The sequence below is a fragment of the Sus scrofa genome, chromosome 16 (genome assembly GCF_000003025.6).
Source record: "Sus scrofa isolate TJ Tabasco breed Duroc chromosome 16, Sscrofa11.1, whole genome shotgun sequence".
In the NCBI taxonomy this organism is placed as follows: Eukaryota; Metazoa; Chordata; class Mammalia; order Artiodactyla; family Suidae; genus Sus; species Sus scrofa.
The window spans coordinates 55,198,638-55,222,728 of record NC_010458.4 but is presented as its reverse complement, the minus strand read 5'-3'; the positions used below and the strand labels follow the sequence as shown (position 1 = coordinate 55,222,728).

The 24,091-nt window shown below is 51.5% G+C and overlaps 1 protein-coding gene and 1 long non-coding RNA gene across 4 annotated transcripts in view; one reads left to right on the top strand and one right to left on the bottom strand.

Annotated features, from left to right (window-relative positions):
• SLIT3 (slit guidance ligand 3) overlaps positions 1,302-24,091 on the bottom strand; it is a 669,892-nt gene continuing 647,102 nt past the window's right edge. For all 3 annotated transcript variants that reach the window (XM_021076955.1, XM_021076953.1, XM_021076954.1), the window contains exons 31-36: positions 22,768-23,008; positions 20,821-20,951; positions 11,031-11,185; positions 9,652-9,937; positions 7,709-7,917; positions 1,302-5,277 (exon numbers count right to left, since the gene is read on the bottom strand). In XM_021076955.1, the coding sequence (XP_020932614.1) occupies positions 5,042-5,277; positions 7,709-7,917; positions 9,652-9,937; positions 11,031-11,185; positions 20,821-20,951; positions 22,768-23,008 (1,258 nt within the window). In that variant the 3' untranslated portion in view covers positions 1,302-5,041. The remainder of the gene's footprint in view (positions 5,278-7,708; positions 7,918-9,651; positions 9,938-11,030; positions 11,186-20,820; positions 20,952-22,767; positions 23,009-24,091) is intronic.
• LOC106506532 lies at positions 5,198-7,271 on the top strand. Its single transcript, XR_001301884.2, has 2 exons — positions 5,198-5,295; positions 6,094-7,271. It is a non-coding gene; the product is annotated as an uncharacterized LOC106506532 (long non-coding RNA).

Here is a 24,091-nt window from a genome sequence, read left to right as displayed (position 1 = left end):
GAGTCCCCAGGAGGAATCATCCTTCACATCTTAGTGTCCTCTGTGCTGGAGTGGCTTCCCCCTCTGTGACCCTTGGCCTCTAGTCTTCTATGACCAAACACATCACATGTCCTGCAGACTCTAAGCCATGTGTTAGGTCTTTTCTCCACGTCTCTGGGGAACTCTCGATCCATTTTTGTCACTTCATGTCGTAAGAAACTAATTTTTTTTTTTTTTTTCATTTACTCCCCGCCAGACTTGCCCAAACCCTATGAATGCAGTCATCTTTGCCCCAGGGAGTGTGAAGGTCAGGAGTGAAAGTAAAACACACGCCACAGAGCAGGGCCGAGGTTATGTTATCCACAAGAGCATCTGATGGCTCTCCTGTGACTCATCTATTTATTTTAATGACATCAGCATATGACAGTGTGTAGAAAAAACCAAAACCAACAGATTATGTGTCCTATACTGGGGAGGTGGCACTATAACATCGTTTTAGAAGAAATCTTAAAAGTTTTCCTATGAGAAACTTAAGAGAAATGAGCTTTGCCAAATACCCAATGCTGTCTTTGACGGCGCCTCTCATCAACTTTCCCCAAGTGTTTCCTTTGGCGCCTTCTAACCCAGATTGGGAAACATGGATAAATGTCACCAAGCCAGACATATGCCCCAGGCCCACTGGGAGATGGCTGTGGGGAAAGGTAGAGGATACTTTCCCGGCCACTAAGAAGGTGTTGGAAGATCTATTTAGGCTTCACTCCACCTGGATGCCCCCTGTGGAGTTGCTGGAACAACTTGGGCCTGGATAGACAGCTGGCTCTATTCCTGCCTCTGGTATTCATTTGCTGAATGGTCTTAGTCTCTGGTCTAGACGCCATTTCTCTGATGCTCAGTGTTCCCAGCCACCAGGGACTCCCTTGGGTTCCTTGCCTATGCTATCCGGGATCCTGTGAGTCTTTGAAGGGCAAGTCCTTTTATGCTAGGGGCTTCTGCTCCCAGCAAAGTCAGTGGGTGGCTGCTTAGCCTAAGGGGTCAGTCTACTGATAGCTTTGTGTCTGGTGAAGGGCAAGGTTAGCTCAGCTCAGTCCCCATCCTGGCCTCTCCTGGGTTCCCGAGGGTCACTCTGGGGGATTTTTTTTTTTTTTTTACCCTCTCCCTGGTCCTAAGAGATCACCCTCCCTTCCCTTGCCTCCTTCTTCCTTGTCCTCCTCTCTGGCATCCTTCTGAAGTGTCAGATTCAGGTTCTTGCCTATGACATGGAAAAGGCAAAGCCATCTTCTGTAAAGGGCCTTTTGGCAGGTCAATAATAGCAACCACAACAGTAATAATAACAATAGCATCTTACATTGAAGGTTTTTAGTTTACACTTGACAAAGAGCTTTTAAATACATCATCTCATCAACCATTTTAGAGTCCCCTGGTTGAGTCCAAAAGGGATACTCTCTTCCCCTGAACCTCTGCTCAGGGGGGAAACAGAGCCCAAGCCCCCTCTTCTGCACACATGCACTTCTTCACACCCAAGCACTGCACCATGAAGTGTGCAAAGTACCTGACTGAGCTCTTCCTGCTCCACGGGCCTCTCTGTTTCTAAAATCTGGCTGCTTACCCAAGAGAGTTTTAATCTCCATTTGTTAGAGAGACTTTATTTTGCGGAGGATTTTCTTAATGATCGCGAGTTTGGCATTTCATAAAGTCAGGGCTTCTAAAATTGAGGGGAAGGCTCCAAATCACCCCAGAGCCACACCGAAAGGAGGAACCCTATTCTGTTGGCTGTCTTGGCTGACTGCAGCTGAATTCAGGGTCGGGCCCAGAGAGTAACTGGCAAAGGGAGGTCTCAGATTCCTTGGGGGAGGCAGAGGGAAAGCCATCAGCTTGCTGAGACCTCCCAGAGAGTCAGGGACCCTGGATGGGCTCTCAAGGCAGTAGGCTGAGTGGGCTTGGTGCCGGGTCGGGGGAGATGGCTAGGAGCTTTGGCGGGAGAATAAGGCTCAGGACTGCCTGCCTGTGTGGGGGCACTGGCAGGGAGGGGAGATGGGAGGGGCATCGGGTAGATCCCAGGACACTTCTTCCAGGGCAGAGCCCCTCAGCTCCCGTGGACTCTGTGGACCTCCCCCAGAAGTCAGCATGGCCTAGCCATAGCAAGCCCAAGTGACCCCTGGGGGAGACCCCGAGGCCATTTGGGGTGGCAGCGCCCCCATCTTGTCTTCCAGGTCTTTCTCTACTTTGCGACCAGTTCCCTTCCTAAAACAGAGCTTGGTTGGCTACTCCCCTGCTCATAAACCCGGCTGGGCCTCTGTGGTCCAACTCCTGCCTTCATGCCTACTCCATTTATCCCCGCTGCCTGGTGCGAATCTACACTCCTGCCACCCTAGATCTCTGATCACTCCCCACCCATTCTGGGTCTTTTCATATTCCCCTGCGTTTTCTTTCTTTCTTTTCTTTTTTGTCTTTTTAGGGCTGCACCTGCGGCATAAGGAGCTCCCCAGGCCAGGAGTCCAATTGGAGCTGTAGCTGGCAGCCTACATCACAGCCACAGCAATGCCAGATCCGAGCCTCATCTGTGACCTACACCACAGCTCGTAGCAACACCAGATCCTTAACTCACTGGGCCGGGCCAGGGATCGAACCTGCATCCTCAGGGATACTAGTCAGTTTCGTTTCAGCTGAGCCACGATGGGAACCCCTTTCCCTGCTTTTGAATAGGGCATTCCTGCAAAGTTCAACTCCCTTTCCTGTGTCTTGGCAAACTCCTCTTCATCCCTGAAAACCCAAGATTGGAAATTCCTTCCTCTGGACAGCTACTTCCATGTAATTGTTTCTCTCCATGACTGTTCCTGCCTCAGACGGTAGGATCCTCAGAGGCGGGACCTATGTCCTTCCTGTGAGGAGCGAGTCCTGGAGTCAGTCAGCCTGGGCCCCCATCCTGGTCTATAATCGACTGGGCATCAGCCCTTGTGCAAGTTCCTTAATTTCCCCATCCCTCAATATACTCAGCTGTAAAATGGGTTGGCAATGTCTTTACTATACGGTTGTTTTGAGAATGAAATGAATATACATGTTATATATTAATATATTTAAGTCAGAATGGTACCAGTAAGTGCTAAGTCCATGTAGCCACTAATATTTGAAACAAACTCATCATAAGGTACAGTATGTACCTGGAACATGATGTATATTACCTAGAATATACACATTTTTGAGGAAATTCCCTCCCTCTCTTTCTTATTCCCATCTTCCTTTTGTTCCTTGTTTTTCCCTCCTTCCCCCTTCTCTCTCTTCCCTCATCTGCCATTTGCCTTATTTCCTCCATCTTCCTTTTCTTTCTCTCTTCTTCTTCTTCGAGCCTTTGGTTGGACATGGATCCTCAGAGAACCACCAGGCTCGTGTGGGGACGCCCAGCGCTGCATGGCCCACTGGGCCCCACACTCTGGTCCCTGAAGCTTCTGCAGGGGAAGCTCCTGGGGCAGGGAGAGATGGGTGCCAGACAGGGAGCTGGTGTGAGCAGCTGAGCCCCTGGGCCATCTGTGAGCCGGGCAGGGGTGGAAAGGGGCAGATGAGCGTGGGGACGAGACAGGGCCCAGTCCCCTTCAGGAGGGCTGGCACTTCTTGGAGTGGAGTCTGGCCTGGATGGGCTTCCCTTGTTCACACTTTGTGGTACCCAAGTCCCAGGTCTAGAATCTTGCCGGATACTAAGGAGGCAGAATGAGGAATGAACAAGGCAGAACGAGAACCGGCCAAGTAGCCGAAAAAACCATCTACCTCCCTTTTCTGGCAGGGCTTCTCTGATGCACTTAAACTGCCTGAATCGCCTGTGTTTCTACTAATCTAGACAAGGAATCTAGAGTATTGACTCTGGGCTCCAGGCCTGGCTCTTCCACTTACCAGAGAGGAGGCTTAAGGCAAGTGAGGGCTGGAGAGGGGCCTCTGTTTCCTTGTCTATGAAATGGGGTTATATGGCTTTACCCTTTCTGGGGCAAGGCGCCCTGTGGATATGCATCAGAAAGCTTTGCAGATGGACAAGGGGGTCGTTGCTATAGTGATGGGGCCTGGAGGATTAGGTGGCAGAGGCCTATCTGTCCCATGGCAGGAGCCTCCTAGACCTTTCCACAGCCAGGATTCTACTGGAGCTGGGGGCAGGCCTGCCTCCCAGCCTTCATTTCCAGCAGCCCAGGCTGCCTGCTCTCTCAGTATCACCTTCCAGCACCAGAGTGACTGGAGTGGGGAGAGTGGTTCAGGAGCTTCCAGAGGAAGCGGGGGGTGCCCGGCCCTAGTGGATGGTTGACCCCTGTGCTCCTGGGGAGGGGCAGGCAATGAGCAGCTGTTTTCAGATTTGGCAAGACTGGCTCAAGCTCAGCCTGTGGCTGCGTTCACACCGCTCTGTGATGGAACCAAGGCCAGCGGGGAAGGGGGAGAGGGCCTGCTGTGGCCTCAGACCTTGCAGGGGCCTGGGGCTCAGGGGGCAGCCAGGGCGCTGGGGCCCAGGGAGAGTTTGGAGCCCACGCTTAGCGGCTTTTCCTGGACGAACTGGGCAGCCCTGGCCTCGACCACCAGGACTGAAAAGCTGGGGGGCTTCCTTTAGGAAAGAAGAAAAGTCATTTCAAATAAGGAGAAACAAAAGTCTCTTCCTTCTCTCTCCCTCGTCTCATTCCTCTTCCTGAGCTCAGTAGGCAGTTTCCCTAAACGTATAAACCTCCGCCTTCCTCCTCAGACAGGCTGGAACCTCTTTATTCTCATCCTTTTGTTTTAAAACATTTTTATTCGTCTTTTTTTTCTTAAACCTTTGAACAGCTGTTGATAAAAACCGGACAAATACACAACACGAACCAAAAAACGCGGTAGACATAACTCACTGTATGGTACATATACTCAGACGGTGTGATATATTTATATCATAAAAGATGAAAATAGTCACTTTCCATAATAAAAATAAGTTCTATTTTTTGTTTATTTTACAATATACTTAATACTCTCTTCTTTCGCGTCCTCCTCCAGCTCCCACTTCTTGGCGTTGCAGCTCGCAGGGGTCCCCACGGGCCGGTAGGTGGCAGGCGGCGGTGGGGCCCTAGGAACACGGGCGGCAGCCGCACTCTAAGTGTCTCTCCACCTCTTCCACGAACGAGGAGCCGTCCGTGCACTGGAACACGTACTTCCGCCGCTTGCTGCGGGTGGGCTGGCAGCACTGTGGCCCGCAGCCCCCACGACATTCCATTACAGGCACCTTGGAGGCCGTGGCGCAGGACGCGGAGCCCTTCTGGCGCCGGATCACGTCTCGGACTACCTCCCCCAGGCACGGGCTCTCTGCAGAGGGCAGAAGAGGTAAGCGCTGGGCGCTGGGCTGCAGGTGGCGGTCAGCCGGGGGGGGGCTGCTCTCAGAACACTCTTTGGGGTCTCCCTGTGGGGCCCCACCCCTGAGCATATTGCACTGCTCCTTCTGCAAACACCAAGTGCCTTTTCTGTGCGAGGCTCTGTACCTGATGGACAGTGAAGCCCTGAGGATCCCAGGGTGATGAGAGTAGGCGTGGTCCCCTTCTCAGGGAACTTAAAGACCACACTGGAGGTGGCACATGGGTAGACGGAGGGCTAAAGCCCATCCCAGCCAAATTTTGATTTGCCACAGATGCTTAAAAACCAAATTAAAGGCCAACATTTTTTTTTTTTTTTTTTAAATATGTGCTTGTTCATGTAAACAGTGGGATATTTGGTTTCTTTGAAAACCAGGAGGCGGTCTGGCAGAGGGGAGCCTGCATCCCTGCCTGGCACCGATGAGCTGAAGCTAAGTGCTTCAGGAAAGCTCCAAGATGCCCCAGGCCCCACCACTCTCAGTAGCCTGTCTCTGTTGGTGTAATGTCTAGACACTAGTTGTGTAGTCATTTAAATGAATATATCTGGGGTGGATGCTAAGGAAGGCAGGAAACAGGTTTATACAAGATACACAGCAAAGGAGCCTGACTAGCCCAGGGCCAGGAGGTTAGTGATGGGAAGTGATGCTGGAGTCGAGAGCAGGAGGAGGAATGGGAGTTGATGAGCTTTTCCACAAGTTGTAATAATGCCTGGAGGGGAAAGGGAGGGACCTGGCTTCATCCTCTGGACACTGACCCAACTGGTCACCTCCAGCCCCGATGGAACAAGGCAATGATAGAATGAGTAACAGTCTCCGGGCCAGGATCCTCGGCCACACGGCCTTGGACAAGTCACTTGTCATCCCTGAGCCTCAACTTCCCTCGTCTGGAAAATGGTGACACATGTCCTGGACCTTCCTGCTACTTCATGGGCTGCGGTGGGGTCCGAGGAGATTGCAAACGCCGTAAGGCTTGATGCATTTTAAAGCCTGAGGTGAGTCATGTGAGGTCATGTGAATTTTGTTAAGCTTGAGAGACTTGTTAAAAATTACGAGATTGTTAAAAAGATCAGAAAGAGACTGATGATTAAGTGTGTGCGTGGTGTTGGGAGAGGGCCAGGGTGCGGATGCGGCAGCGTGCTAACCGGTCACTGGTTCGGCCTCAAGGCAACAGGGATGCTGTTTCTATTGGTCTGGCGATTTTTCTGTTAGATCAGAAATTATTTCAAAATACATTATTTAACAGAAATGGTTAAGAATGGGTTTCAGCAAGGTATAAAATGTCAGAGAGTCCTCTAGTGATTGATGGGGGCGTAGGGTGGGCTGCCTGGGGTTCTGGTGGCAGGGAGGAAGACGTCTGAGTTTCCGTGCAGGAGAAAAACCTTCCCCTGTGAGACAGAACCATTTCATTTGTAATAGAATTTAATTTTAATTTGGCTTTTTTTTAAGCTGACCTCAAAAAGTAATACACTCAGGGGCCACTCAGTGAGCTAAGGAGAAGGTGATGTTTTTGAAAAAGGATCAGATCAAGGAAGGGTCTCCTGTTGACCCAGCGGTGGCAGGACGACGGGAATGCTGACGTCTGGAAGACGCACCGAGGGCTCCTGCTAAAATGTGGGTCCTGCTTCCAAAGGTCTGGACTGAGCCCGAGTGTCTGCATTTCTAATAAGCTCCCAGGTGAGTCCGTGGTGCTGGTCAGCAGTCCACACTGGCAGCTCAAGAGCCAGCAGTTGGGAGGGGAAGGGAGGGGAGGGGGGAGGCGGGGGAGAAGGAACAACCCAGATGGCTCATGCAGCCCTGGCTGCTGGCAACCTTGAGAGACCCCTAGCTAAGCCATTTCTGAATCCTTGACCCCCAAGAACCGTATGGGATAGAACATGTTTTATGTGGCTTTGAACAGCTATGTGGTGGGGCTTGTTTGTTATTGCAGCAAGAGAGACAATGGATACAGGAAGGTATAGTGTTGCTTCCGTTTTCTTTTTTCTTTTTAGGGCTACACCTGCAGCATATGGAAGTTCCCAGGCTAGGGGTCGAATTGGGGCTGCAGCCACCAGCCTACCCCACAGCCACAGCAACGTGGGATCTGAGCCGCCTCTGTGACCTACACCACAGCTCATGGCAACGCCGGATCCTTAACCCACCGAGCAAGGCCAGGGATCGAACCTGGGTCCTCATGGATACTAGTTGGGTTTGTTAACCGTTGCCGAGCCATGACGGAACTCCTGCCCTCGTTTTCAAGATGAGGGAATTTGAGGCTCAGAAAGGGATGCAGAGAAGGTCCTGCAGCCTGTGACACAGGGGGAACTGGCGCTTAGGCCGGCTGCACGTGGAGTCCAACTCTGACCCCGCGTCCCTCCCCGGTGCCCCCGGCCATACACACGGTGGACCCACCTTGTTCGCAGTGCTCCCCACTAAAGCCGGGCTGGCACAGACAGTAGGGCTCCCCTCGATCTGAGACGTGGCACTGCCCATGGTGACACTTGAAGGCGGAGCAGGCGCTGGCTGAGTCATTCTTGTGGTCACACAAGGCCCCTCCATAGCCCTCGGCACACTTGCACACGTATGAGGTCCCGGATGCCACGCACTTCCCCTGGTTGCAGCTGGAGGCAGAGGCGAGGGTGAGGGAGGAACCAGGCATCAGTGCAGCTGGAGACATCCTTGTCCCCCCAGCTGGGTCCTGGCTCTGCCCAGGGGATATGAAGCTAGGGGCCCTCAAGCCTTCTCCATCCTGTGGTCAGCCCCCCGCCAGCCCAGTGGCCGCGCATCCCCCAGGGGCCACTGCCAGCTGTGCGTCCCTCGAGGCTGGCTTAGAGGCTGTTTTACACACAGACGTTGGAACCCACACATCTGAGTGGGCAAGTCACTGCTTGGAGGAACCAGAGCATTCTCCAAACATTTAACCTGCTCTGCCATCTCAACGGATAATGTAATCATTACTGTCACCAGCACCAGCTACCACCTGCTCTGGGCCAGGCAGTGGGGTGAGTGCTTTACACTGAGTCTCTGTCTTTATTTTCTGCACTCCCCTCTCCTCTGCTGTCCTGGGCAGTAAGACAGTCTGATCCACATTCTCACAGATGGAGAAACTGCTGTTAGAGCCTGTAATTTTTTTTTTCTTTCTTTTTACGGCTGCACCTGTGGCATATAGAAAGTTCCCAGGCTAGGGGTCAAACTGGAGCTTCAGCTTCAACCTATACCACAGCCACACCAGATCTGAGCTGCCTCTGTGACCCACGCTGCAGCCTGTAGCAAGGCCAGATCCTTAACCCACTGAACAAGGCCAGGGATCAAACCCACATCCTCATGGAGACTACATTGGGTTGGTTCTTAACCCGCTGACCCATGATGGGGACTCCCAGAGCCTAGACTCTTAATCACGATGCAGCATTCTCTCCACTGGGATGCTGTTTCAGAGCCAGGGTTCACTGTAGTCTTATTCATCGTAGAGCCAAACACACACACACACACACACACACACACACACACACACACATACACACTCCAGAGCTAACGAGGAAACTCAGCCCCTTTATAGTCCTTCACTCCAGGTCCATGCTATCATGTTTCAGCCTGTTCAGCCAAAAGAGTTACAACTCATGGCTCTGGTGTTACTTGTGGCTGACTCAGGTTTATGAACAGTGAGGATGCTGGCTCTCTTATTTCTGGCACAAACCCTGGCACATAGTAGGCACTCAGTAAATACTTGAATGAATGAACGGCAGAGCCATGAAATGATTTGGCTGTTTGTACACAGGGCACTGCGGAGCCAGCGGCAGAGTCGGGGCTGAAATGCACCCACTTGCCAAGGTGCATGCACACAGGCGGCCCTTTCTACTTCGCTTGGAGGCAGCGCAGGGGCTGCTGCAGCTCTGGACAGGTTATAAAGGCCACTTGACAAGTGTTTTTCAGCAAGGCCCTCCAACACTGATGTGTCTGAGTGGGACCTGCTGTTTGGATGTGTGAACGCCTGACCTTCTGTTTTGTTTTTGTTTTTTTAGGGCCACGCCCGTGGCATATGGAGGTTCCCAGGCTAGGGGTCGAATCGGAGCTGTAGCCACCGGCCTACGCCACAGCCACGGCCACGCAGGATCCGAGCCAACTCTGAGACCTACACCACAGCTCATGGTAACGCTGGATCCTTAACCCACTGAGCGAGGCAGGCCAGATCAAACCCGAGTCCTTATAGATACTAGTTGGGTTTGTTAACCGCTGAGCCATGATGGGAGCTCCAGCTCCTGCCCTTCGAAGCAGCCTGGCGTGCACAGGTCCCCTCTACAGCCTGACTGCAGGCTCCCCGGCTTCCATCAGTGTCTAATGGGGGTGGGGGCACTGACCTGTGGCCAAGACAGGGATCGCGGGCCTCCTGGTCGCACAGCGGGCCCGTCCAGCCCGGGTGGCACTCGCACACCACGCTGTCCTTCTCCACGGCGCGGCACAGGCCATGCTTGCACACGCTGCAGGACTTGCAGCCCGGCGAGACGCCCAGGGCCTGCGGCGGGAGGGCCTTGAAGTCCTGCAGCTCGTTGTTGATGCGCACCTCGTGGATGCAGCCGTGGAAACCGCCCAGCGGCCGGTCGGCACCCTGGCGCAAGGCTGAGAGGCCCGTGGAGGTGGGGATGCCTGCGGGAGGGGTGCCAGGACAGCGGCCTGAATACCCGCCCCTGCCCACCCTTCTCTGGCCGGTCCCCCTCCTCCCCAGTGTGAGTAGGAGCCGCATGCTGGGTTCACGTTCAGTGCGCCCAGCCCCGGGCCTCTGCTGTCCCAACGAGGGAAGGGGCCAACACCTGGGACCTTGTTCCACCTGGCCAGGCATCCTTTATCCTGCACTGGGCCTCTTAAAACAACTTGAATTTCTTGCCAGTATTTCAGCATATTAAATTTCTCCCCAAAATCTGTATTTTGAGCTTCTCTAGAAAAACTGAGTAGGGGTGGCCACAATGGCCGGACGGAGGAGGCCCACCCCCCACCCCTGCTGCCCCCACCAGGCCTCCCCAGCCCCTTGTTAAGCCCTGCAGGAGAAACAGCACAGGAGCCCAGAGGGGCTTGGGGAAGCAGCCTCCACCAGGGTTCTTCGCTGGGAGAGAAGCTGTGTCCCTTCCCGGATGGCTCTGGGCACTAGGCTTTCTGCACTAGCTGTTAACAGTACAGACTCCAGGGCCAATCCAGCCCCCCACAGAGCACGCCTTGGGCTAAGTCCTAGGAATGTGTGTTGAGCAAGCTGCTCTGGTGCCCTTTTTTCTTTTTCTTTTTGCACATAACCCATTTGCGAACTACCAGCCCCGGGCCGTGTTTCAGGCCCAGGCTCTGCCAGACTGTGGCCTGCCTGCCTTCTCTTTTTGGTCTTTAGATGACTTTCATCTCAAACATGTTCCTCTACGTATATCAACTGAGCCCCAGAGCATCTCAGGAGATGGCAGAGCAGAGGGAAGCCTGCATATCAAAGGGCCGGGACCCTGTCTCTGCCTCCTCTCTCCCCATTCCAGCCTCCCTCCCTCCATCCCCCTGACAACTTCCTCTCGCTTTTCCTCTTCTCCCTGTGACCTGGCTAGCTCTTCACCCTTGAGAGACCAGCTTGGCTTTCACCTCCTCCCGGCAGCCTTCCCTGATTGGCTTTGGTGGTCAGTGCCGAGAGCTGGGAGCGCCCCCCCACCCCAGTGGGCCTGGGTGCAGGTGCCTGAGCACAGAGGGCAGGTGGGAGGGGATGGTGCTTTACCTCCAAGGTAGAGGGGGCTGTTGATGCTCACTGCTGGCTGCTTCTGGAGCTTTCCGAGGCTTTTGGGAGCTCCTTTGTCCACCACCAGGTTCAGCGTCTGGTTTAGCATCACCAGCTCCACACTGTGAAACTGCCCATCATTCACGGTCTCCACGCTGGCGGGAGAGAAGGGGGCGAGACATAGGGTTTAACGAGTGCCTTCCACAGCCTGCCCCAGGCTGTGAACTGGTGTTACATTTTGTTTTTACTTTTTTTATTTGGAAGTAATTCCAAATACAACGTACATCACTAAAAGACAGTACAGAGAACACCTATAGATTCTCCAGTTCGTCTCATTTGCTTTATGATTTATTCCTCGCTCTCTGTAGATACATAAGCATATTGTGGAGATACTGCGGGTTGAGCTCCAGACCCCTCAATAAAGCGAGTCCCATGAATTTTCTGGTTTCCCAGTGCATATAAAAATCATGTTTCTACTATACTGTAGTCTATTAAATGCGCAATAGCATTTCGAAAAAAAAATGTTTATACCTTATTTTAAAAATTCTTTATTGCTAACAACTGCTAACTATTATCTGAGGCTTCAGGGAGTCAAACTTTTTTGCAATAGTAAGTTCCGAGATCACCGATCCCAGATCACCCCTACAAATATACTAATGGTGCAATATTGAAATAACCTGAGAATTACCAAAATATGACACAGAGACCAAGTGAGAAAAGGCTGGTGGAGAAACAGCCCTGGATAGGCTTGTCTGAGTGGCCACAGGCCTTCAATTTGTACACAATGCAGTGTCGTGAAGCTCAGTAAAGCAAATGCAATCAAATGAGGTCTGCCTGTAAGAGTAGCGAATTGGTAATAAAAACCTCCCAGCAGACTGAAGTCTAGGAAAAGATGGCCTCACTAGTAAATTCTAGCAAACATTTAAAGACTTTGTAACCATCCTGCTTGAACTCTTCCAAAAAAACAGGATCGATTTGTACAAGAACTCTTTACAAGCTGGCTCATTGGAGGAAATCCTGCGCCTTCCCCTTTGAGCACAAGGGTTCCATGAACAACAGTTTGCTATACGAAACACACCAGATTAGCCACCATTAGCATCTGTATCTACTTTGTGTTTAAAAATCAACTGGTGGAGTTCCCGTCGTGGCGCAATGGTTAACGAATCCAACTAGGAACCATGAGGTTGCGGGTTTGATCCCTGGCCTTGCTCAGTGGGTTAAGGATCCGGCGTTGCCGTGAGCTGTGGTGTAGGTTGCAGATGCGGCTCGGATCCTGCATTGCTGTGGCTACAGCTCGGATTAGACCCTTAGCCTGGGAACTTCCATATGCCGCAGAAGCGGCCCTAGAAAAGGCAAAAAGACCAAAAAAAATCAACTGGTAATTCTTTTTTTTTTTTTGTTTGCTATTTCTTGGGCCGCTCCTGCATATGGAGGTTCCCAGGCTAGGGATCGAATCGGAGCTGTAGCCACCGGCCTACACCAGAGCCACAGCAACGCGGGATCTGAGCCGCGTCTGCAACCTACACCACAGCTCTCGGCAACACTGGATCGTCAACCCACTGAGCAAGGGCAGGGACCGAACCTGCAACCTCATGGTTCCTAGTCGGATTCGTTAACCACTGCGCCACAACGGGAACTCCCTCAACTCATTGTAGATGGGATAAAAAATTATTTTGTGATCATAACTCTTTGTTGAACTAGAGTATTTTTGCAGCATTCCTTGTCATCAGAAACATGGTTCAAGTTTTAAACTAGAAGCAGCAGAACACTAGCTTGTAAAATTTATCCAAGTAGAGTGCAGGCTAGGCTGTCTTGGGGAAATAAACATTAAAACTTAAAGCAATGTTTTACATGGGGGGGAGAACCCACAACCCCCCCCCCAAAAAAAAACAGGATAGAAAGGAACACTTCCAAACTCATTTTACATGGCCAGTGTGGAGTTTCCTTGTGGCACAGTGGGTTAAGGATGCCATGATGTCACTGCAGCAGCTCAGGTCACTGCTGTGACACTAGTTTGATCCCTGGCCTGGAAACTTCTGTATGTCACCCTGATAAAACTAGACAAGAACGCCAGAAGAAATTAATGTTACAGGCCAATTTTCCTGATGAACATAGATGCAGATTTTTTTTTTAAATTTTACTATTTTTTAACGTTGACTGAAGTCTGTAAATTTATTTTTTTATTTTTTTATTATTTTTAAAATTTTTTGTCTTTTTGCCATTTCTTGGGCCGCTCCCGCGGTATATGGAAGTTCCCAAGCTAGGGGTCCAATCGGAGCCGTAGCCACCAGCCTACACCACAGCCACAGCAACTGGGATCCGAGCCGCATCTGCAACCTACACCACAGCTCAGGGCAATGCCGGATCGGCAACCCACTGAGCAAGGCCAGGGATCGAACCCGCAACCTCACGGTTCCTAGTTAGATTCGTTGACCACTGCACCAAGACGGGAACTCCAGATTCTTAATAAAATATCAGGAAGCCTAATTCATCTATACACTAAAAAAGTCATGTACCATGATTAAGTGGGGTTTAATCCAGGGATGCAAGGATGGCTCAACATCACAAATCCATCAGTATGATACACCACCACAAGATGAAAGCTAAAAATCTCATAATCATCCCGATAAATGCAGAAAAAGAATTTGAGGAAATTCAATATCCATGATAAACCCTCAACAAAGTGGATGTAGAGGGAACATTCAGCATAATAAAGGCCACATGTGACAAGCCCACAAATGACATTACTCGATGGCGAAAAACTGAAAGCTTTTCCTTTCAAGGCAGAAATGATACAAGGATGCCCACTCTCACTATTTATACTCAACATAGTATTGGAAGTCCCAGCCTGAGTAATTGGGAAAGAAAAAAAAAAAAAAAAGGCATCCAAATCAGAAAGTAAGAAATAGAACTGTCACTACTGGCAGATGACATGATATATATACAAAAAACCTAAAGTTTCTACTAAAAAACTATCAGAATTCACAAATTCAGTGAAGTGGCTGGATATAAAATTAATACATAAAAATCAGTTGCATTTCTATTCACTAATAACAAACTATCAGAGAAATCAAGAAAATAATTCCATTTATAATTTCCCTGGGGGTATAATGTATAGCATGGTGACTAGAGTTAATAAGACCCTTCATTTTGTCTTTTTTTTTTTTTCCCTTTTCTAGGGCCGCTTTCCACAGCATATGGAGGTTCCCAGGCTAAGGGCCTAATTGTCTAATCGGAGCTGTACAGCCCGGCCTACGCCAGAGCCACAGCAACATGGGATCCGAGCCATGTCTGCGACCTACACCACAGCTCACAGCAAAGCTGGATCCTTAACCCACTGAGCAAGGCCAGGGATCGAACCCGCAACCTCATGGTTCCTAGTCAGATTCGTTAACCACTGCGCCACGACGGGAACTCCAAAACCCTTCCTATTTGAAAGTTGCTAAGAGAGTAGATCTTAAAAGTTCTCATCATAAGGAAAAAATGTGTATGGTGATGGCCGTTAACTAGACTTATTGTCATCATTTCACAGTGTGTACACATATCAAATCATTATGTTGTATCCTGAAATTAATAGGGGTCAGTTATGCCTAAAAAAATTAAGGATTGATTCCGAATCAAAACTCCCATAACCTTATCTGTGCCAGTAGGTCCTCATGGGTCAATAGGTCACCTGTTCCTGGCCCATCTGAACCAGGATCTCCTGGAAATAATGCATAAAGCCAGTGGTTTTCAAACAGTGTATCTTTGGAGGCCTGGGGGACGGGGGAGGAGGCTGAAGATTCTGACTTTTCATTACCTTGCAGAAAACAGTGGTTTCACTTCTAGTTTTTTTTTTTTTTTTTTTTTTTTTTAAGTCTTGGCCTTTGAAATAACATATGGATGGGGAAAAGGCCTCTGTTGCTACAAAAAAGAAAACAATTGGAAAAACCAACCCAATCCCAAAATGTCTTGATGTGAACTCCTACAGGAGGTGATCCCACTGTGGACCCAAGGCCCAGTTCACATTAGTCTCCTGGAAAGATATTTAGGAATTTCAGGGAAGTGAAGGGCCTTCCTTGTCTTCCACTGAGCCCCATAAACCAGTACCCAGTGCGAGGTGTGTGAGCCAGGCTGGGGGGCTCCTGTCTGGGACTGACCTGAGAGCTTGTGTTGGCCAAGACTGGCCCACAGAGTCCCCTTATGCTTTTAGTAACAGTTGTTGGGGAGTTCCCGCTGTGGCACAGTGAGTTAAGAACCTGACTGCAGCATCTTAGGTCACTGCAGAAGTAAGGGTTCGATCCCCAGTGCTGCAGCTGCAGCGTGGGTCACAGCTGCAGCTGGGATTCAGACCCTGGTCGGGGAACTTCTTTACACCACTGGTGTGGCCATAAAACAGTTACTGGGCCAGTGCAGGAGACGTGTGTTGAGCACTTAACCATGTGAAGTACTGCATTCTCTCATTTAACCCTAACAATCCCCTGGTAGGATGTACACTTTTTTTCCTCCACTTGAGACCTAAGGCTCAGCAATTTAGGGTCCAGTCCTGAGTCTTGAAGTGGAGATGGGGAGCAGGACTGGAATCCAACCTCCCAAGGCACAGGATCCTTCACCACTATGGGACAAGTGGTCTGTTCCTCCACTTGCTGGTTAAGCTCCCCTGGATGCTGAGATCTGACCACTAGGTGGCGACAGAGCCTCACAAAGTTCCTGGGATATTTCAGGCAACAGCCTGAGGTCTCAGCCTGCCCTGCAGCAACCCCTCCCTCCTGGACCAGCAGGGTAGCCACACGCCCTCTTTTGGCCACGTCCTTCGTGCCCCGGCATGAAGGTTCTGGTGGGAGCCTGGACTGGGTTTGAATCCCAGTTCTGCAACTGTCTGTCCTCTGTGTCTTTGGGCCAAGGATTCATGGGCACTTCAAGTTTCTCATCCCTGAACTAGTAGTGGTGATGCTTGCCCGGGGCTTGCAGTGAGGATTGGATGAGACAAAGATGGAGGGTTTTGTGGTAATGATGATGGAGGGAGTAAGCACGGCTTGCTTAAGAGAACTCTCTGGGGGCTGTTTCTGGGTTTGTTTTCTCTTTTTACAGCCTCACCTGCTGCCCATGGCAGTTCCCAGGCGTGGAGTTGAACTGGAGCTGCAGCCACAGCCACACCTGATACGAGCTGCATCTGCGCCCTATGCTGCAGTTTGCACCAACACTGGATCCTGAACCTACCAAGTGAAGCCAGGGATTGAACTTGCATCCTCACAGAGACAACGTTGGGTCCTTAACCTCTTGAGCCACAACAGGAACTCCTGCTCTCTAGGGTGTTTTTAAATGGCCAATATCTAAGCCCTGAGGTATTTCACATAGAAACCCTGAATTCGTAGCTTCTTAGGGGAATCTGCCTTCCCACACTGCTGCATCTGCTGCAGCCGTCCCCTCTGGGCTACCACGGTCTCCACCACTCCCTATGGGGACCCACTTCCCCAAGTCTGTTACCTTACTCAGCTCGTGGGCTTTGTGTGCAGGTGAGTTTGTTCCTCAGACTTAGCCCTGAGGCACAGGGCAGGCAGGGCTCATGTGGGGTTTTGTGTATCCCGCCCCCTGTCCTGGTCTGGACTAGAACCTCACCACCTGGGACTCTGGCTGGCGTGATGGAGGCCCTGGAACCCGGCTGCTCCAGGCCTGCACGGCCCTGCCGCGGGCCTCAGTGGGCAGAGGTCAGCAGGCTGCCAACTTGCCCTGATGAGATCAGCCTTGGCTCCGAGGCTGAGGAGGCCAGAGGGCGCTGCTGTGACTCTGAGGAGATCTAATTTTCAGGCTGGGATGGCTTCCCTGTCCTGCCGGCTGCTGACCTGTGTCCTCCCAGCCTGGCATCTGTGTAACTTGATAGGGTCTTCCCTGCTCACAGCCGCCTCACTTCTCAGCCTGTGGACGTACTTGTCAGTCACAGCTCACGCCACAGCTCACACATTACCTCCTCCTCCAGGAAGCCTTCCCTGGTTCCCTAAGCAGAACGGTCTGCTCGCCGCACGGTGCTCCTGTGTCTTCCGTGAGACCTACTTTATTCCACTGGTGCAAGAGTTGCTTATTTACACACCTGCCTTCCTCCCTGGACTGTGTTTTGCTGAACTCTGTGGCCGCTACACCTGGCCCAGGACCTGGCCGACACAAGGTGCCCGAGAAATGTCCCCGAGTGAGTGACAGCGTGCACAATGGGGCAAAACCAGGGCTGCCGGGAGAAAAGTACTTGGAAGCAAATATGAGATTGCTGGAGACTTGGGCCCTTTAGGATTGTGAGCTGAGGAGCCTTAAATATCTGTCACCAGGCTGGGCATGAGGATCCCGGCAGGGACATCCTTTACTTGGGTCAAAGATGGGACCTGGAGGAGTTCCCATCATGGCTCAGCAGAAACAAATCTGACTAGTATCCATGAGGAACAGGTTCGATCCCTGGCCTCGCTCAATGAGTTAAGGATCCGGTGTTGCCGTGAGCTGTGGTGTAGGTCACAGACATGGCTCCGATCTGGTGTTGCTGTGGCTTTGGCGTAGGCTGGCAGCTGTAGCTCTGATTTGACCCCTAGCCTGGGAACCTCCATATGCTGGGGTGCAGCCCTAAAAAGAGAAAAAAAAAAAAAAAGATGAGGTAGCCTTGGGGTCTCCCAGGGGCTACTTGCTAACTCTTGCCTGACTTCCTGGCAAGGGCTGGAGATGACAATTCTCTGGGTTCCTGATTCACTCCTCCCGCTGATTCAGGCAACAGCAGGGCACGCCAACATTCCAGCCAACCACACACCCCTTAACCAAACCAACAGCTAACATCACTGTGGGAAGGGCAGGGCTCTGCTGGAGAAGGGCCCGGCTGCCCTGGAGTCTGGCTGTCACCTTCAGTCCCACCTGCCCGTGCAGAGGCTCAACTTGCCAGGTGCTTTCTCCCCCAGCCCTCAGCAACACCCCTGGGGGGACAGCCCGCCGTCATCCACGGTACACAGGTGAGGCTGAGAACCCTGAGGCCGGGGGTGGGGTAACCTGTCCAAGCCCAGATGTGCATAGTGTCACAGCTATGTGTTGGGTCACCCTGGCCGTGCCCCTGGGCTCTCGGTCCCCTCCACTTCACCCATGACCAGCGGCCCCAGGAACACAGGTGCTAGGAGGCCCTGGCTCCAGGGAACTCTGAGGCCACTGGGACGTCCACTGTACCCGACTGTCCTAACCTGGCTGGTCTTCCCTCCAGCTACCCTCCGCCTTGGAACCTGCTGCTCTGGTTGCTGCCTTTTCATTGTCCCTCAGGCTTGTCATTGCTGTTCTCCTAGCCTGCCAGCCCACCTCCCCTCCCTGCTCGTACAGATTCTTCAAAGCTCACTGCAAATGGCTCCTTCAGGCAGGCTGTGAGGGTAAGCTGGCTTCTCAGAATCACCTAGAGCTCCTTCCTTCAAGCCAGTGGCTGGGCCCAACCCTGGGGTTTTGGCGGGTCGGTCTGGGATGGGGTCCGAGGATACACGTTTCTAATAACTTCCTGGGTCCCACTGCTGCTCTGGGGCTTCATTTTGAGAACCTCTGGTTTGAACCAATGGTGTTCAACTAGGTTTGTTGGGGGGCAGACTGGGGGCCTTCATCAGAGGGTATGAAGGAGGAAACTCTGCCCCCTCCAGCTCTGCAGGGCGGTTTTGCTTCTGTGTATTACAATGATTGCATTCCACAAAATGGCTTAAAGACTTAGAGATAAGACTTGATACCATAAAACTCCTAGAAGAGAACACAGGCAAACATTCTCTGATTCAGCCGAGCCAATGTTTCCTTAGGTCGGTCTCCCAAGGCGACAGAAATGAAAACAAAAATAAACCAATGGCACCCAGTCAAACTCAGAAGCTTTTGCACAGCAAAGGAAACCATAAAAAAATATAAAAAGACAACTTACAGAATGGGAGAAAATAGTTGCAAATGATACCCACAAGGGCATAATCTCTAAAATATACAGAAACTCATATAACTCAACCACCAAAAGCCAAACAACCACCTGAAAAATGGACAGAAAACCTAAGAAGACATTTCTCCAAAAGAGAACATACGGATGGCCAGCAGGTACATGAAAAGATGCTCCAACATGACTAATTATTTGAGAAATGCAAATCAAAACCACAAAGAAGTACCACCTCACCCCGGGCAGAAGGGCCCTCTTTAGTAAGTCTGCAAATTACAAATGCTGGAGAGGGTGTGCAAAGATGGGAACCCGCCTACACTGTTGGTGGGAATGTAAACTGGTACAACCACTATGGAACACAGAATGGAGGTTCCTCAGAAAACTAAATACAGAACTACCGTATGATCCAGCAATCCCACTCCTGGGCATATACCTGGGCAAAAACCATAATTCAAAAGGTACACGCACCCCTATGTTCACTGCAGCACTATTCACAATAGTCCAGGCATGGAAACAACCGAAATGTCCATCCACAGACGAATGGGTTACAATGCGGTACATGTACACAATGGAATATTACCCAGCCATAAAAAGGATGAAGTAGTGCCATTGGCACCAATATGAATGGAACTAGAGAGGATCATACTGAGTGAAGTCAATCAGAAAGGACAAATACCCTATGATAGCTCTTACACATGTGGAATCTCAAATATGACACAAACGAACCTATCCACGAAACAGAAGCAGACTCACACCCATAAAGAACAGACTTGCGGTGGCCAAGGGGAAAGGGGGAGGGAGCGGGATGGACGGGGTGTTTGGGGTTAGGAGATGCAAACTATTACATTTAGGATGGATAAGCAATGAGGTCCTGCTGTACAGCACAGGCAACTAGATCCAGTCTCCTGGGATAGACCATGATGGAAAATAATATTTAAAAAAAAGAATGTAAAAGTGATTAAGTTCTTCATAAAGTTTTCATTGAAGAAAGGATTTAGTTACTGAAGAAAGATGCTGCTCTTCCCTCATCCCCAGTCAATGAGCTCTTGCTCCCAGAGGGGAAGGGCCGGCCTCTGGATGTGTCACGTGTGGCGCTTGTCCCAAGTCACGGCTCTCCTTCCATGGAAGCGTTTGTGATTTTTAAGGGTCATGCAGACAAACATTTCTCATTTGAAGAGTTACTTTATAAGTATGACAAAATATTTATAACTAAACTAATTTTTAAATGTTGAGTTTAGAATTCATTTTACTGAGTAGAAAAAAAAAAAAAAACAACTAAGATGATAAGCTAGCAGAGCTGGGATTTCACAGATGATATTCCTCAAGATGAAGCTAAATTTAAAAAGTGAGCAGATTTAAAGCCAGTGCAAGGGAGCGTTATGTAATAGCTCAGCTGACATACTGATGATGGAAAAATCAGGCTCAAGTTTAGGAAGCACTGTCCTTCAGAACAGTCTCAAAGTCACTTGAGGAGTCCTGCTCCCTCTGTGCTCTGGAATCCCTTCCCCTGGAGTTCCGTGCTAACGGCCCCTGTTTTCTTTCTTAAACTAATAAGATTAGGATGACATTTTGAAAAGGGCATCTCATTAAGCAGCCCCGTCCCCACTGGAGCACAGGCTCGGGCTCAGTAGCCAGCTGGCCATTTATCTTATGGTAATGAGGTGTCACCTCCCTGGCTGCCTTCCTCCTGCCTCCTCTTCCAAGACCGCCTCTCACGCTCCCACCTCTCCCGCCCGCCACTCTGCCAGTGGAGTCTGTCTGTGTGTATGTGTGTGTGTCTGCACCTGTGTGTGTGTGTTGGGGGAGAAGCAGCACCAGAGCCGCCCGGCATCTCCTCCCAGTGCGGGAAGCAGGCTGGAGGATGAGGAGCTCGTGCGGTGGCGCAGGTGCTGTGGTCCTCACCTGTACACCGTGGTTGGCGGGGAGCTCAGGCTGTCATAGACGAGCCTCACGTGGCCCTGGTACAGCTCCAGTGCCAGGGGGTCGTTGTCTCCCTTGTAGAGAAGAATGCCGTTGTCCTTGTCTGTGGCCACCTGGAGAGAGGCACGGGGGTCAGCTCCCCTGAGGCCCCTCTTCCCCGTCCCCACCCCTGTCCCCACCTCACAGAGCCCTCTCCCAGGTGGCATTTTTGGCATGAACCCTGGATGTGAATTCATGTCCGTATTTCCTCCTCTAGCCTGCACATTCCCAGAAGGAAGGCCTATACTTAGCACTCCGGCGAATGCAGCTGGAGCCATTCAACAAACACATATGGAGCACCCATTGTGTGCCCCTATGTTTTTATGTGCATATATGTGAGTGCGTATGTTTACATATATAAACACCAGGAACCCTCCGATCTAGCGTCTCTGTTGGGACCTATGTCTTTCTTTATAAAGTATAATATTAATTACAAATAAGATACCTACCATTACTATTGAAGTCAATGTTTACTATGAACTAGGCCCTGTGTTAAGAGTCATCTGGGGCATTTTTTAAAACACCAGTGTCTGGGCTTCACCCCAAATCACTTACAGCCAAAGCTCTAGGGGTGGGACCCAGGCAAAGAAGAGAAGTTTCTCAGGAGATTTTAACGTGTTGCCAAGGCTGAGAAGCACTGGTTTCAGAAGCTGGTGCCCAGAGGGTGTGTCTGCCAGGCACCAGGCTGCAGGTGTGGGGGCTCTCCCACCAACCTGCTGCCCCCCTGCCCCCCAGGAGCCGCTGAAGGAGTGGGATGTGGAGCAGGTGGTTTGATAGGGCAGCAGGGTATCTGGGCACTGGGTGCTGCTCTGGTTAGTTGGGACTCAACATTTGGGTCACTAGGTGGGTGGGAGGAAGGCATGTGGGTGATGAGGCGACCAGAGTATCCTTCTTATGTGTGCCCGGGCTCAAGCCCCATCTTAGAGGCCTGCCCACTGGACCACAGGCTCCCTGAGGTGAGGCCATGTGAACTTACGTGCATCTCTGCAGCCCCAGTGCCTGGAATGGTACCTGGTAGGTAAGGATGCCCCATGGATCTTTGTTCACTATTTTCTCCATAGGCTTAAACCTGGGCTAGTGCGGCCATGACCGGAAGGAAGAAAGGGCCTCAGCTAATGCCATGTGGCAGGGCCACTCACTGGCTTGCACCCTCCAGCTGTGGCTCCGGGGTCCCCCTCCCCAGCAAGCCTACAGGCAGGGGCCTGCTCTTTCTCTATCATACCCCTTCCCTTCTCCCTGCTGCCTCCAACGGCACTGAGGTCACCAGAAATGCAGACTGGGACAACTGTACTCAGGTCCAGAGGTAAGGAACCTGAAAGAAGTTAGCCGGCAAAGAATTTGGTTCACACTAAATGCCCCGAAAAATGCCCCCCTCGCCTGGGCCTCTGGGCCTTTGCACATGCCAGTCGCTCAATGTACTCCCTCTTCATCCTGCACTGTAAATCCCTCACCCTTCTATCCTTCTCCAAGCAAACTCCTACTCATCTTTCAGAACTCAGCTTTGTTATCACTGCCTCCGGGGAGCCTTCCCTGATTCTCCCCAGCAGGCTGGGATCACTGCCCCACCTATGTGCTCCCAGGGTTGTCCCTGTCCTTTTTCTTGCCATCCTGCCCGGGTCAAAGGGCTTTGCCTGTCTTGTCCACCGCTGAATCCCCACTGCCACCCCTGTGTCTGGAATGTATGAACTAAATGAGTGTTTCCTGGAGAAAAGAGGGAATGAGGCTGGAAACGGGGCTGCTGTTTGTGGCGAGAGCTTGTCCTGATCCCCCCAGCCGAGTGCGGTCCTTGAGGCTGTGTAGGGAAGGGGGCACCCCAGCTGTTCTCCTACAGTCAGAGCTTGGGGGCTGGCTGGGGTCCTTCCGGGGGTGGGGGGAGGGGCGGCGGCGCACCTGCAGGGAGATGTTGGCCTGGGGCCGGACCTTGGCGGAGGCCAGTTCCACGTAGGAGTCCTTGCCCACGAAGTTGACGGTGATAAGCTTCTCACACCTGGGGCCGGCGAAGCCCGGGGGGCAGCGGCAGGTGGGCTCCTGCTGCACCACGATGCACTGGGCCCCGTTCTGGCACTCGTACTGATCGCAGGGGCTGGTCTGGAGCAGGACCATGGGCGGGGGGTGCTCGCAGAAGAGCCCGCTGAAGGGAGGGGAGGAGAACGGGGGCAGGGCGGGAGGGAAGGCAGAGGAACAAGAGAGGAGACATCAAGTTATCTCGGTCCAAGAGCTGCTCACGGAGAGGGCAGCCTGAGAGGGAGGTGGGACTGTTGACAGCCTTGCCACTAACTGGGGCCAGTCCCCTTTCTTCTCTAAGCCCCCGATTTCCCATTTATAAAATAGTGGGATTGGACCAGAGTGCAGGTCCTTCATATCAGTGTCATTGGAATCGCCTGTGATGAGTTTGTTGAATGCAGATTCTCATCCAGCCGTGGATGAGGGCAGAAGCAAGACGTGGGGAGCTATTTCATTGGGTTTCCCTTTGCAGGAAAAAAGAGCTCTGGAGATGGATGGTGGCGATGGTTGTACAGCAATATGAATGTACTTATCATGACTGAACTGTACATTTAAAACTGCTTAAGATGGTCAATTTTGTGTGATGTGCATTTCCACTGCAATTAAACAATTTTTTGGGGGGGTCTTTTGTCTTTTTAGGGCCACACTTGTGGCATATGGAGATTCCCAGGCTAGGGGTCTAATGCGGGCTGTTGCTGCCGGCCTATGCCAGAGCCACAGCAACACCGGATCTGAGCCATGTCTGCAACCTACACCACAGCTCACAGCAACGCTGGATCCTTAACCACTGAGCAAGGGCAGGGATCGAACCCGCAACCTCATGGTTCCTGGTCGGATTCGTTAACCACTGTGCCATGATGGGAACTCCAACAAATTTTAAGATGTGGGTTTCCAGCTCCTTCTTCCCACCCCCCAACTCTAATGTAGTAGCTGCGGGGTAGGGTTCTAGCGCTTTTATTTTCACCAGCCCCTGATGCAGATGTTCTCAATCAGGCTTTGGAACCAACGGCCTTGAGAACTCACGGTTCCTGCCGGGCTCACATTTCAGAGTCTGTGACCAAGGCTCGCTTGCACAGTTGCATGAGGACTGATGATGTACAAAGAACGGTCCTTCAGTCTGACCCCTTATCTGGGGTCCCCGCCTCTCCCTCGGGCTCCCCTGAGCTGTTCCCTTCCAGTCAGTGTGGGAGCTAGAGCTGCAACTCACACC